At 47.6% G+C, this 14,063-nt stretch overlaps 2 protein-coding genes across 4 annotated transcripts in view; one reads left to right on the forward strand and one right to left on the reverse strand.

Moving 5' to 3' along the window:
* Positions 1-14,063, reverse strand: part of ROBO3 (roundabout guidance receptor 3) — a 1,168,980-nt gene that overhangs the window by 700,196 nt on the left and 454,721 nt on the right. The window lies entirely within an intron of this gene.
* Positions 1-14,063, forward strand: part of LOC146861725 (uncharacterized) — a 422,385-nt gene that overhangs the window by 132,551 nt on the left and 275,771 nt on the right. For all 3 annotated transcript variants that reach the window (XM_085646099.1, XM_085646101.1, XM_085646100.1), the window contains one exon: positions 9,832-9,932. In XM_085646099.1, the coding sequence (XP_085502225.1) occupies positions 9,832-9,932 (101 nt within the window). The remainder of the gene's footprint in view (positions 1-9,831; positions 9,933-14,063) is intronic.

Here is a 14,063-nt window from a genome sequence, read left to right on the forward strand (position 1 = left end):
TTACTATATTCAACAGATTTGTATGATATGCTACATAGGTGCAAAGTCCCCCCCTTGCTCTCCCATGCGTTGATGCTACTGTAGGCGAGTGAAATGTTTTAAACCCATTGATGTGGATCACATCTTCGGCCCATGTTTCCTGCAGACATAAGATATCAAACTTGAGTACAAACTCTGTCCACTGTGGGTCCACAATCTTAGACTTTAAACCTGCAATATTCCAGAACAGGACATTACAAGTACAATCTATGAACTTTTCTTTTGCAACACTTGAGCTTGGTTCTACTGCTATGGCAATGCCCACTATGGGGGACGCTATTAAACCGTTATCTAGGCTAAGGGTAGAAGAGACAATTGGCTTGAATTTTTACCTATTAGTTCAAGGGCTATGCTGGTCAGGGCCGGGTGAATGTCTTTCATGAGATCCTCCTGTGTGGCCATCTCTGGGGTTATAGATGAATTTACCATAACATTTATGGGGCCCAGATCATTTAGTCCCTGTGCTGATGGACTCATATCTATGGTGGCGACTCTACTCAACAGGTTCGGCCCCTCTCTCTTTTTAGGGCGTCAATCCACCTGCTCCAAGTGGGAGAAGAGATCATAACGATTCTGCACTGGGACATTATATAGTGTGTGCCTCATGGGGTATTCCCTATCATGTGGGTATGAATATGTAGAGTTAAAAGGTTGATAAAAGAAGCCCAGCGGGACCACGTTAATGTCATGCAAGGAGGTAGAAGACGAGCCCACCCTAGACATTTGTGGTGAACCAACTCTATTGACTTAAAAGTCAATATCACACAGTCCCCTGGCATAGACTTCTGGCCCTTCCCTAACCAACTAACTCTTCTGGCCATTTTGAAGTTATGGAAGAGGTTATCTGTAGGGCCAGTTTTGGAGCCTAACCAAAACAGTGATTTGTTCCTTAATGTATCCCAATGTTCTATGATCCCGGCACGTAATCGCGGAACGTTAGCCAGGATAACAGTATATGGGGAAACAGCGGGAGGAAGGTCCAAAACTATCTTAGTGTAACGTCCTGGCTTTCTCGGGGTTGGGACAAACAGACGACGGACCAGAGAAATGGAGGTTTAAGGATGATTTAATAAACAGATAAACAACTACAGACAACAAAGAATACCGGTACTGGAATCACCAGTTAAAGTACGATACCCATTCACAGCTCGTCTAACCGTCCTCCGCATGCACACCGGACCCGGTATGCTCCAACGGAGGGCACAGTGCTAAGCAGTGGCCGACAATGCCACTCGACCGCTGTGAAGGGTAGTTCCAAGGTTGTGGAATCTACGGGGGGGCACGTGGGAGTCACCCGGCCGGGCTCTCTACCACCTGGGAACAGCCGCTCTACCAGTATCCCCCAGAGTACTGCCACAACACAAAGACGCTGGGAACACCTCCTAGTATGCGTCTCTTGTATCCGGGTTTAAGTGATGATACCCAAGGTGGCGCAGAGAATGGATGGGAGCAGCCGCTCTACCTATCCCAGTTCTCCTACGAGTGTCGATGGCTAAGACGCGGAAACACCTCCTGGATAGCGTCTTAGCTATAAGCGTGTGTTTACCCCAGGAACGAGGGTTGGGAGCTTCGGCTCGCACCAACCTCGTTTTCTCCAAATTGTCAGGCCGTTGGGAGCTTCGGCTCTACCAACAGGACTTATGCCCAATGACGTTGAATACGGCTCTCAGAACGGGACAGGACACGGGCAGGAAGCACACGCCAGCACCTCTCCTCCGCTCCTTAGAATGTTCCTTCCGCCGCTCAACTCACCAACGGGTCCGTGTACCTCAACCAGGTACTCCTGCAAAGATCAGAATATCCGACGCCGAGTCCCAGTGATCTTCTCCTTAAGTAGTACTCTCGGCGTTGTATAACCATGACTCTTGAGTTGCATAACATGAAAACTAGGCGTTCCCCTTGGTGTTATGCAACCAGAACTCTTGAGTTGCATAACATGAAAACTAGGCGTTACCCTTGGTGTTATGTAACCAGAACTCTTGAGTTGCATAAGGCAATTGTTGCCGGAGGGCATTCTGGGAGTTGTAGTCCGCTCTCCTCCAAGCGCACCAGGTTCACGGAAGTGGCATCGTGGGAGGGAATCCATGTGCGGGAGGGGATTCCTGACAGTACATCCCCCTCCCATCAGCGCCCCCCCATCAGGACCAGCACAGGAAGGATATCGACGATGGAACGACGATACCAGACGAGGAGCGTGAACCCCCGCCGCAGGTTCCCATGACTGCTCCTCGGGTCCGTACCCCTTCCATGCCACCAGATACCATAGTTTGCCCCTGCGCCACTTGGAATCCAAGATACCAGCCACCTCGTACTCCACCTCCGAATCCACAGTCACCGACACCGGCGTACGAGGCCTCACCGCGTTCGCGGGTTTCAAGAGGGAAACGTGGAACACGGGATGGATCCGCAGGGACTGGGGCAGGCACACTTTCACGTTCACCGGGCTAATGCATCGAAGGATCCTATATGGGCCCATGAAGCGGGGATGGAACATGCTACTTTTCTTGAATCTCATGTGCCGTGTAGAGACCCAGACGTAATCTCCAGGTTTGTAGACCGGTCCAGGCCTTCTCCGCCTATCAGAAAAGGCTTTATACGTGGCTTTAGCCCCCTCCAGGGCAACTCGAGAACTCATCAAGGCCTCCTTGATGCGGGCCACCCTCTTGGCTGTTGTCGGCAATCTGTCTTCCCTGACCGGGTGCAGAAACGGCAAGAACCGGGGATGATGGCCGTAGTTACCATAAAAAGGGGAGGCCTTGGTGGAACAATGTGTGGCGTTGTTGTACGCGATTTCCGCGATCCAAAGTAGGTCCACCCACTCATCCTTCCCTTGCTCTACAAAACAACGTAGATATTGTTTGAGCGACTGGTTCAGGCGCTCCGTCTGGCCGTCCGTCTGCGGGTGATAACTCGTGGACATGGCAGACTTGCCGTGTAACGCCTAACACCAAGTTTTCCAGAAGTGCGACGTGAACTGAGATCCCCTGTCCGACACGATCACGTTGGGTAGGCCATGTAGTCTCACTACATTCTTCAATAACAACAACGCCAGCTCTCCTGCCGAAGGTACCTGTTTGCAAGCGAGGAAGTGCCCCATCTTCGTGAGATAGTCCACCACCACCAGTATGGCCGTCTTTCCTTGATCCTTTGGTAGCCCGACAATGAAGTCTAAGGATATGTTTTCCCAGGGTTTGGTCGGTGTAGGAAGGGGTTGGAGGAGTCCTTGCGATCTCCTGTGGTCCGATTTCATGGATGCGCAAACGGTACATGATGAACACCAATTCCGGACGTCTGTTTTCATGGCAGGCCACCAGAACTGCCGTCCTAGGCTCGCTACCGTCTTTTCGACACCCAGATGGCCGGCACAGGGAGACACGTGGCACCAGGTGAAGGCCTGTTTTCGAAGCCTAGGCGTGGGTAACAACATACATCGTCCTTTCACCGGAATCCCGTCCTTCATTTGCCACTCCTTGTGACTGTGAAGCCACCTCCGCCACATGAAGGTATGGGTCCCCTTCTGGACCCCCCTGAGGAACGTCTGTGGTTGAATCACCCCTATCACAACTCCTGGAGGGATGATGGAATGTTCGGCAACCGGCTGCGGATCCCTGGCATTCGATTGCCTCGAAAGCGCGTCCGCTTTCCTGTTCTCCGTACCGGGTCGGTATGTGATGTGGAAATTGAAACCGGAGAAAAAGATCATCCACCTCATTTGACGGGGAGACAAATGCCGCGCCGCCGTCAGAAACTGGAGGTTCCTGTGGTCCGTATACACTGTAACCACGTGTCTGGCCCCCATTAACAAATGCCTCCACTCAGCAAATGCGTCCTTTATCGCGAGTAGTTCCTTCTCCGCAATATGGTAATTGCGTTCCGCGTCATTCAATTTACGAGACATGTACGCCACAGGATGGAGCAAACCCGACACCTCATTCCTCTGAGATAGAATGGCACCCAGCGCCACATCAGAGGCGTCCGCTTCTACCACATAGGGTAATTCCGGATTCGAGTGAGCTAGCACCGGGGCGGTGCTGAAGGCCTTCTTGAGGGCCACAAATGCTGTTTGTGCTTCCGGTCCCCACACGAACTCCTGAGACTTCCTTAGTAGTTGCGTGATCGGGGCTACCAAGCCAGAAAACCCCTCAATAAAACGCCTATAAAAGTTGGCGAAGCCAATGAAGCTCTGGACTTCCTTTACTCCTCGGGGCACCGGCCACTCCTCCACCGCTCTGATCTTGCGTTCCGCCATCTCCTGGCCGTTGGGGCTCAGCATCACCCCAAGGAATTCCACTGATGTGACGTGGAAATCACATTTGCTGAGTTTGCAGTATAGCATGTTTTCCCTCAGTTTTGTGAGAACCGCGGATACGTGCTGTACGTGTTCTTCCTCTGAGTTGGAGTAGATGAGTATGTCGTCTATATAAACGACCACGTAGATATCCAATACCTCCCGGAACACCTCATTGAGGAAGTATTGGAAGGCGGCAGGGGCATTGCATAGTCCGAACGGCATGACGAGGTACTCAAAGAGCCCGAACCTGGTCTTAAAGGCGGTTTTCCATTCGTCGCCGTCCCTCATGCGCACAAGATGGTATGCCCCCTTGAGATCAAGCTTCGTGTATATTTGGGCCTTTTTTACCTGTTCCAGGAGAACGCTTATGAGAGGCAGGGGGTACCGGTTTTTTATGGTTATCGCGTTCAAGGCCCTAAAGTCCACGCAGGCCCTCAATTCGCCATTCGCTTTCGGAATGAAAAAGAGAGGCGATGCGGCAGGGGATTTCGACGGCCTGATGAACCCCAGCCCTAGTAACTTATCCAAATATCCCCGTAGATGTACGTTTTCGGGTTCTGTGAGTGCATACAGTCTGCCGCTGGGAACGCTAGCCCCCGGAACCAGGTCGATTTGGCAGTCGAACGGTCTATGTGGAGGGAGCACCTCCGCTCGGATTTCATCGAATACGTCCCCGAAACTGTGATACACTCTGGGCAGCTTTACGTCCTTTTCTGCTGCCGTGGCGACCGTGTGACCTTCGCCTACCTCACCTTCGTGGGGGTCCTGCCGCATGCCGCACCATTGTTCACAAAACTGGGAAGTCATCTCAATGTGATGCGTAGGCCAATCCACCGTTGGGTTATGTTTTTGGAGCCAGGGTAGACCCAATATGACCCCGTACTGCGGGGCTCTGATTATGCTAAAATCGATACGTTCGTTATGCAGTTTTCCGAACCTCACCGGTATTTCTCCTGTGTGCTGTCCGATAGGTCCGGTCACCAGACTTCTCCCATCCACTGCATACACCTCCTCTGGTATCTGTTTGGGAAGGAGAGTGAGACCCAGTCTCCGTGCTTCATTGTAGTCCATGAACATGCCCGTGGCTCCTGAATCAATCATGGCTACCACAGGTATCCACTGGTCCTGCACTCCTACGTGTAAGGTAATAAACAAATGTCTTCACCCTTTTTGATTCGGGCTCAACATGGAAGAGATGTGGGTGTGACTCCAAGATGCCCCTTCCCTAGACCCGGAGTCCCTCAGTTTTCCGCCGGTGCTTCCACCACTGCTGTCACCGTTTTGTTCGCTCGGTATCGTGAGGTTTTTGGCTTGGCTGGACACTCGCGTACATAGTGCCCCTTTTTCCCGCAGTAAAGGCAAAGGCCTTGCTTGCGGCGTGATTCTTTTTCAGTGGCTGTAAGGCTCGCCCTTATAGCTCCTATGTCCATGGGTTCCGTCCTGGTGGAGGAGTTGGTCTCAGGGCCACCCATCGAAACATACGATGGCAGCGCTTTCCCTTTCCTCTTGTGATCGCCCTTTCTTTCGTTCAATCTATGGTCCAGCCGTAGCACCAGGTTGATCAAGCCTTCACATGTCTTGGGTTGGGGGTCGATTTGTGCTATCACATCTTTGAGCTCTTCGCTCAAGCCCTGGTGAAACAGCGCGGTTTGTTTGGCTATGGGCCACTTGGTTTCGGCCACTAACCTTCGAAAAGCATTAAGGTACTGCACCAGATCATTGTTGCCTTGCCTCGGCTCCAACATCTCTCGATCGGCAGTATACGAGTCCGCCCTTCGATCAAACACCTTCAAGAATTCCTCGCGGAAGGCTCCCCAATCACATAGGATAGGGTCGTCCCTGCTCACCAGTGGGACTGCCCATTGCGCCGCGTTCCCAGCAAGATACGAGATCAGAAAGGCCACTCTGGCTTGGCTGGTAGGAAAGGCCTTTGGTTTGCAGGACAGATGCAGTGCTACTTGAGTGAGGAATACCTGCACTGTGTTGGGGTCTCCGCTGTACCTCTCTGGTGTCGCCAAAGGAATGGCTACGGGCATCTCTACCACAACCGCAGGAGCCGTGGCCGTGTGAGAGGCACCCGCCTGTAGCGGATCGTTCTGCAGAGCGTCCATTCTAGCCTTAACGTCTGCTGTTTCCTGTCTGGAAGCGGTGAGCTCGATTTGCATCGCGGCTAAGACGGCCAACACATCCTCAATCGTGGCCATGTCGTTCGCCCAACCAGGAGATAGTTTATGGAAGAGGTCGGATATTATGTAACGTCCTGGCTTTCTCGGGGTTGGGACAAACAGACGACGGACCAGAGAAATGGAGGTTTAAGGATGATTTAATAAACAGATAAACAACTACAGACAACAAAGAATACCAGTACTGGAATCACCAGTTAAAGTACGATACCCATTCACAGCTCGTCTAACCGTCCTCCGCATGCACACCGGACCCGGTATGCTCCAACGGAGGGCACAGTGCTAAGCAGTGGCCGACAATGCCACTCGACCGCTGTGAAGGGTAGTTCCAAGGTTGTGGAATCTACGGGGGGGCACGTGGGAGTCACCCGGCCGGGCTCTCTACCACCTGGGAACAGCCGCTCTACCAGTATCCCCCAGAGTAATGCCACAACACAAAGACGCTGGGAACACCTCCTAGTGTGCGTCTCTTGTATCCGGGTTTAAGTGATGATACCCAAGGTGGCGCAGGGAATGGATGGGAGCAGCCGCTCTACCTATCCCAGTTCTCCTACGAGTGTCGATGGCTAAGACGCGGAAACACCTCCTGGATAGCGTCTTAGCTATAAGCGTGTGTTTACCCCAGGAACGAGGGTTGGGAGCTTCGGCTCGCACCAACCTCGTTTTCTCCAAATTGTCAGGCCGTTGGGAGCTTCGGCTCTACCAACAGGACTTGTGCCCAATGACGTTGAATACGGCTCTCAGAACGGGACAGGACACGGGCAGGAAGCACACGCCAGCACCTCTCCTCCGCTCCTTAGAATGTTCCTTCCGCCGCTCAACTCACCAACGGGTCCGTGTACCTCAACCAGGTACTCCTGCAAAGATCAGAATATCCGACGCCGAGTCCCAGTGATCTTCTCCTTAAGTAGTACTCTCGGCGTTGTATAACCATGACTCTTGAGTTGCATAACATGAAAACTAGGCGTTCCCCTTGGTGTTATGCAACCAGAACTCTTGAGTTGCATAACATGAAAACTAGGCGTTACCCTTGGTGTTATGTAACCAGAACTCTTGAGTTGCATAAGGCAATTGTTGCCGGAGGGCATTCTGGGAGTTGTAGTCCGCTCTCCTCCAAGCGCACCAGGTTCACGGAAGTGGCATCGTGGGAGGGAATCCATGTGCGGGAGGGGATTCCTGACACTTAGATTGCTTGACAACTGGGCTGTAATCAGGTGCTAAGACATTTAATGCAGGGCGATTGTGGATTCCTAAATAATTTTTCTGTTGCTGGTCTGACCTGGGGGCAACGTCAGAGCAAAGGGGAATTCCATTATTTGGTAGATTTAAAGAAGGATTTAAAGATCCCTGCGCGATGTCTGCAGGTGGGCCCATTAATTTAGTGCCTAAATCTATATTAGCGAATGTCTGGTTGTGTCTTGTTGAGGTCGCGCTAGTACTGGGAGTGGTAACGACCTTTACAGTTGAGTTGTTTACTTGCCCTTCCAGTACAGGGTCCCTATGGTAAGGTACTTTATGCCTTGCAGTAATCGACTGGTGAATTTCCAGGTGACTTGAAAGTGTGGCTTCCACGATACCCACTCTTTTGACAAGATCGGATAGAGTTTCTCGCAAATAAGAGTCCAAGGTGTCGAACTTGTTGTTCAATGCCGCCAATTCCTTTGGGGTGCTGTGCGACGAGCCCTTATTAGTGTTGTTCCTGTGGCTTTGTGACTCCATCACTGGTTTAATCATTTTGGGAATTTTGTCCCGCACAGTGCCGGGTACAGAGTTATTAGTGACAACTCTGACCTCTGACTGATTGTGGGGAATATTAATTGAGTTAGTTTTAGGATATATAGTGTTCCGCAAGCGTTTGGTCGGTGGTTGGGGGTCACCATCTAGGTCTGGCTCGCAAATAGAGATATAATCAGAGGGATTCCAACGCACCCAATGATGCTAACACTGGGTTCAAAGATTTCAGGAATATCTGATGGAGAAATGCAAGTCTCCTTCCCCGTATCACTCTCTTCTGCTGGACCAGATCTTTCGGTGTTTATAGCCTCCTCTACAGATGAAATATGCTGCTCTATGGACCCCATGGCTCCAGTCAGATATTTCAAAAGAGTCTGATGGCTCCTCCCCCACCCTCCTTCTGGGGATTTTTTTTGACACATAGTTTTCCTTTTCCCCATATCTTGATATATGCTGCCAAAGAGATCGCTGTCAGTCAGTTAATTACAATACAAAAGTAAAAAGGCCCGACGGCACAGACTCACCCGCTCCCTTTTTGTTTTCCAGTAGCTTTGTGAGTCAAATGTCCCTCCACCGTGCGGCTACGAGCTGTGGCCCAGCCCTGCCTACGTCGGCCTATGACGGGCTAAGACGGGCCCGGTCTTCGCCCGGGCCGAACCTGGGCACGCTCCGCGCGCGTCCCACGCTGCGGGACCGCTGCGCCGGTTTTCACGTCCCTCCAGGGACTCTGGGTAAAGTGCGGTGCTGTTCTGGGCCAGGGGGCCGGGTGCCAAGATGCTGAGGTCCTTTTATCACGGACACTGTTGCCACGCTTCAGAGGTTAGATGATAAATGGTCTAGTATGGATACGAGACTGTCTGAGGTGGAGCAGAGGATCAGTGATGCACAGGATGTTGTCACTAAAGTTGACACTCTCACTAAAGAAGTTGGCCAGCTCAAGAAAGTGGCGGAAGATTTGGAAAACCGCAATAGGCGCAACAATCTGCGCATTTATGGTATTCCGGAAGGATCAGAGGGGTCGGACATGATTCAATTCCTTAAATCTCAAGTTCTTCAAATTGTTGGCCTCCCGAAATCCTCAGATTTTAATATACAACGTGCTCATCGTCTGGGGCCAAGAAACGCATCTTCTGTATCTAAACCTCGTGGAATCATAGCATATTTCCTCCTCTACTCAGATCTTATGATGATTCTCCAGGCCGCCAAGCAACATAAGCAAATGATCTGGTCTGGGCACAAGGTCTTTTTCACTCAGGATGTCTCCAAGCCTACGGCTTCCCGCCGAAAGGAATTTTTGGACCTCAGACCGGCTTTGAGATCTATGAACGCACGCTATGGTTTAATACCCCCTTGTTTTTTCAAAGTGACCTATAAGGAAAGAACTTATAGCTTTGAGGATCCTGCTGACCTGCAGAAGTTCATTCATACTCACAAGGGAGAACTTATGGAATTGAGCAAATCCTAGTTGTTTTTCTTTCTTCTTAAAACTATAGGATTATCCTGTTTTGCTTAATTGTTTAGTTAGAAGTTGGATTGTTCCTGTACTTCTTGTGCTCATTCCTTGTTTTTCCTTTTGTTTTGCAGGATTCCCCTTTGTGGTGTTCTTGTCAAGGTCACCCTTTTGTCCCATCCTGCTGTTTACAGTGTTTACCCCTTCTGTTGCCGTCTCTTTCCCTAGATGTTTGGTAAGTTCCTTCGCTTGTCCTATTTGTTTTTTATATTGTTCTAGTTTTCCGATTTATAGTCTTTCGTCTCTCAGTTTCTTTTTCTATCTCTATGGTGGTTTGTTCTCCTATATGCTCCTCTTAGCACGGCTGTTTTGGTCTTCGTCGCCCCCCTCTCACAGTAATGTTTTTTGTTCAATTGCTTTCCGTGGCTAAAGTCTACTGGCTTTTTGTCACCCTCCTTTGGATGCCTTTTGGGGGTTTCTGTACCCCTGTACCCTTCTCTCTATCTTTCCCCTTCTCCTTTTCGCTTCTTCCCTCTTTTTGCTGTTTGTCCTTCCTTTCCTCATACCTCTTTATCCCTGTCATCTCTATTCTTTTGGCAACCTCTTCACTATCTGATACACACCATACTTCCTTTTTCTCTTTTTCTGTTCTTGGTACTTCGTTGTTTTTCTTCTCTTTTATATCTTCACCAACGTATTTGCGGCTGTCGCCTGCTTTAATTTTTCTGTCTCTTACTATTTATTCAGGCACATGTGCATTTCATTTTTATTTTCAGTTTACTTCTCTTTCTCTACCCTGTCTTAAATTCCATACTCCTTTCTGCTTATCCTTACTTTCTTTACACAAATGAATGGTCTTCGTGTCATTTCTTGGAATGTTAAAGGAGTTCGCAACCCTGTAAAAAAACAACGTGTCTTATCTCATTTAGCAAGGTTGAAATGTCATGTTGCACTGTTACAAGAGACCCACCTTAATTCTCAAGATTTGTCTTCGTTGCGTAGACAATGGGTTGGAGAGGCATTTTGTTCTCCAGCAGTAAATGGTAAAAATGGTGTTCTTATTTTGTTTCATAAGTCATTATCTGTTCAATTGCACAATGAATTCCATGACACTTGTGGTAGATGGCTATTTTTAGATGTTACTGTTAATAATACACAATTTTCCTTTTGCAATGTTTATGGCCCTAACGGTGTAGATTTAACCTTTTGGAGGGATTTCTCTAAGCTTCTATCCTCTCATGCAAGTGATAATTTGATTGTAGGTGGTGACTGTAACCAACTAATGGACCCATTTTTAGATCGTAAATCACACACCAGATATGTCCCCAATAAAATGCAAAAGTCCTTTTTTAATGCTATCTCCTCTAGAGGTCTTATCGACTCATGGAGACTTTCCCATCCCGATACTTTAGAATTTTCCTTTTTTTCTCCAGTACACTCCTCACATTCCCGTATAGACTATATTTTTCTCACACAGCATTCATTCCAATTTATGACTAATTCAGAAATAGGCTCAATTCTTATATCTGACCATGCTCCGGTTATTACTGATCTGGACTTTCCCTCACCTACTCCCACTTCTAGGCGGTGGCGCTTCAATAATTCGCTCCTCCTAGATTCACAGTTTGTCGAGCAATTTATATTTTTTGCAAAGGATTTTTTTATAAATAATCTTCACTCTACCCCTCACTTTCACTCTATTTGGGACTCCTTCAAGGCTGCTGCCAGAGGTTTTATTATTGCTTTTGTCTCACGAAAAAAGAAAACAGCTCTTTCAAAGTCGGCCCAAATTCTTAAACAAATTAAAGACCTAGAGCATCTCTACTTCACCACTAATTCCTCAGACTCACTCTCTTCCCTCATCAAAGCAAAAATGCAATTTAACAAGCACTCTTGGGATTCTGCGAGTACTACCCTCCTTAATTTTCACTCCAAAATGTACGGCGGACGCAATAAAGCTGGTAAGTCTCTCGCTACTTATCTAAAAATTTAAAAACAAAAATCTAAAATAATAACTATTACTGACTCGCATGGAATTCCTCAGCATACTGATGACAAAATTCTCGATTGTTTTGTTCAATATTATTCCACACTTTATACGCCCGAATCTGTTCCCTCGCCTTCTCAAATAGACTCCTTCTTTCAGTCCGTCCCATGGTCCTCGGATAGGTCTGTGGATCTCTCTTCACTGGACGTTCCTCCTTCAGAAAAGGAGCTACTTAATGCTATTACTCTTCTTCCCAAAGATAAAACTCCGGGCCCAGACGGTTTCACGGTTCGCTTTTATCTCCATTTTAAGGATATTCTTTTACCTCATTTATTTTCTTTGATTACTTCCTTTGTGGCTCAAGGGAGTTCCCAAGGTTCTTTCACTCAGGCCATGCTATGCTTAATCCCTAAAAAAGATAAAGATCCCTCCCTTTGCAAAAATTATCGACCCATCTCCTTGATTAATACGGACTGTAAAATTTATGCTAAAGTCTTGGCCTCTCGTATTAACAAAGTTATCCCTGATCTTACCAACATCTATCAATCTGGGTTTGTTAAAGGTAGATCCATCACTGATAACTCGAGAACCTTCCTTAATATTATTCACCTGGCCTCAAAGATGGACTCCCCAATCGCTGCCATTACCTTAGATGCTGAGAAAGCGTTCGATAGAGTCTGTTGGGATTTTATGTTTGGTGCTTTGCGGTGGCATGGCTTTAGTCCTCCCTTTATTCGTTATGTTAAGTTATTATATTCTGCTCCCTCCACTTCTATTTGGGTTAACGGGTCTCAATCCTCTTATTTTTCTTTGCATAGAGGCACTAGACAGGGTTGTCCTCTCTCTCCTCTTCTTTTCATTCTTGCGTTAGAGCCCTTTTTGGAAAAAATTCGACGTTCATCTTTGTATACTGGCTTCGTATTTCAAAACATGGATATTAAGTTTACGGCCTATGCTGACGATATTTTGCTTTATATTTCTAACCCGTCCACCTCTTTGCCCGCACTCTTTTCCCTGTTACAAGAATACTCTCTGGTTTCTGGGTATAAACTTAATATAGATAAATCTGAGGTTTTGCCTCTTAATAAATTTTGCCTTCCTCATATGTTTCAGGGTTCGGGTTTTGAATGGAACTCAGGTAATATTAAATGTCTAGGTATTCTGTATGCCAGCACCATTAGAGATACGATTAAGCTTAACCAGAAGGATATTGTTAAAAAACTCTCTTCCCTTATAGAACGTTGGTCCCCCCTTTTCTTATCCTGGTGGGGGAGGCTCGCCACTATTAAAATGATGCTTCTCCCTATAGTCAATTTTTACCTTTCAATGCTTCCAATCTCCCTTCCACTCTATTTTTTTAAAACTATAAACCGTATTTTTACCTCCTTTTTATGGAATAAACGCAAGGCAAGGATTTCTCTCTCTCGTCTTCAACAACCTAAAGATCTGGGTGGAGTGAATTTCCCCAACATTGTTCGGTTTCACTCAGCTTTTACTCTGAAACAGATTTGGCCTTTTCTATCTGACTTGTCTGACCCCCCTCTAACAGCCTGGAGTGCTATAGAACTTGTGCAGCTCTCGCCTTTTTCATTTGTTACGGCTGCCCGGTTATCTCATCCTCCGCAACGTTTTCTTACTCCTATTTTTAGACACTCTAAGGCACTCGCCCTCTCTGTCTTTCGCTCTTCCCTCTCGCAGTTGGAATTTCATTCCTCAATCCCAATTTGGTACAACAAATCCATTAAGATTAATCACAGAGCACTTTTTTGGAAAGAATAGATAGATAAAGGCATCATTACTTTCGATTCCTTACTTAGTAATAATTCCCTGCGCGACTTCTCCGATACTCGCGATTCTTTTCACCTCTCTAATGTCCATTCCTCCCAGTATCCCTTGCTCAAGAACTCTTTAGATCTCTTTATTTCTCAGGGCGCTTCACTTTCTACTGCTGACTCAACCATTTTCCCCCTCCCGGACTTCTCTATTCCCCTTAAAGCTGCTGCTATTTACAAGTTACTTTCTTGTTCTCCTGTAGCAAGAACCAAGTCCAAACTTGAACTCTCCTGGGAATTGGATCTAGCCCAAGAGTTTCCTCTTCAAGTTTGGAACTCTTTATGGTTAAAGTTGCACACTGCTTCACGTTCTGCTAGCACCACACAGACTTTGTATTTTTTTTATAATAAACTTTTTTTTACTCCTTCTGATTTATGTAGCTTTAAATTGATTGACTCTAAAAAATGTTGGTCTTGCCCCTCTGAGAATAGTGACTTTTTGCATATGTTTTTTCACTGCCCGTTGGTTAAATCCCTCTGGTCCCGTATTTGGTCTAAACTGAACGATATCTTAGCTACTGACCACACTTTTGAGATTGTTCATATC

Source organism: Triturus cristatus, chromosome 3_1 (assembly GCF_964204655.1).
Source record: "Triturus cristatus chromosome 3_1, aTriCri1.1, whole genome shotgun sequence".
NCBI lineage: Eukaryota > Metazoa > Chordata > Amphibia > Caudata > Salamandridae > Triturus > Triturus cristatus.